Source organism: Octopus bimaculoides, chromosome 7, assembly GCF_001194135.2.
Source record: "Octopus bimaculoides isolate UCB-OBI-ISO-001 chromosome 7, ASM119413v2, whole genome shotgun sequence".
In the NCBI taxonomy this organism is placed as follows: domain Eukaryota; kingdom Metazoa; phylum Mollusca; class Cephalopoda; order Octopoda; family Octopodidae; genus Octopus; species Octopus bimaculoides.
The window spans coordinates 11,850,444-11,851,348 of record NC_068987.1 but is presented as its reverse complement, the minus strand read 5'-3'; the positions used below and the strand labels follow the sequence as shown (position 1 = coordinate 11,851,348).

The 905-nt window shown below is 37.0% G+C and overlaps 1 protein-coding gene across 1 annotated transcript in view; it reads right to left on the bottom strand.

The window, feature by feature from the left end:
- LOC106882388 (ATP-dependent DNA helicase Q1) overlaps positions 1 to 905 on the bottom strand; it is a 31,641-nt gene that overhangs the window by 6,695 nt on the left and 24,041 nt on the right. The window contains exon 9 of the mRNA XM_052969118.1: positions 360 to 498. Coding sequence (XP_052825078.1) covers positions 360 to 498 — 139 coding nt within the window. The remainder of the gene's footprint in view (positions 1 to 359; positions 499 to 905) is intronic.

The following is a 905-nucleotide window of genomic DNA, read 5'->3' as shown; positions in this document are numbered from 1 at the left end:
AGAGAGAGAGAGAGAGAGAGAGAGAGAGAGAGAGAGAGAGAGAGAGAGAGAGAGAGAGAAATACAAGAGGCTTCTTTCAGTTTCTGTCTATCAATTCACTCACAAGGCTTTGATTAGCCTGGGGCTATAATAGAAGACACTTGTCCAAGGTGCTACACAGTGGGACTGAACCCAAGACTACGTGGTTGGGAAGCAAGCTTCTTACCCACAGAGCCACACCAACACCTTCGTAAAGAAATATTTAATAACCTCAAAGATGGGAATACATTGTTAATATTCAAATGATTAATCTAATGCTGACCTGGAGCTGAACAATAAAACAATGACAAGCATGGATTACCATTTTGTCATAGACTTACCGACTAACATCTGAGCAATAATCCATTAATGCGTATAAATTCTCAATTCCTGTTTGTTCCGTGAAGACCATGGTACTCTGCCTCATAACGTCATTGAGACGGTAATAGATAATGCAATGGGATACTTTGTCGTCACGACCTAACAATACAATAAACAAAAACGCATATATATTTCATATACATACATACATAATGTTCACTCGTTCATGCATGCACAGTTTGCTAGCATGGTCGAATTTACTACTGGAATATCGTATTGATGAAGGAAATTGAGTATTTATCACTCATAATCCAGAAACGCGTCTACGATTAACTTCGTAATGGTTAGTTTTCATTGTTTTTTTCTTCTTGTTTTTGCCTTTGTGAGTTACAAGTAATGCTATCTGTTGGAGTCTCAGCTTTTTTAGCTGCTATTTCTGAACTTCGGTATATGGTGAAGCAAATGTTTGCTGATCCCTTAATTATGTTTATAAATATATATGAACTTTTAAATAAGTTCCCCACCAATAATGGTGCTTACATACCGAAGGGCTTGGTAAAAATTAT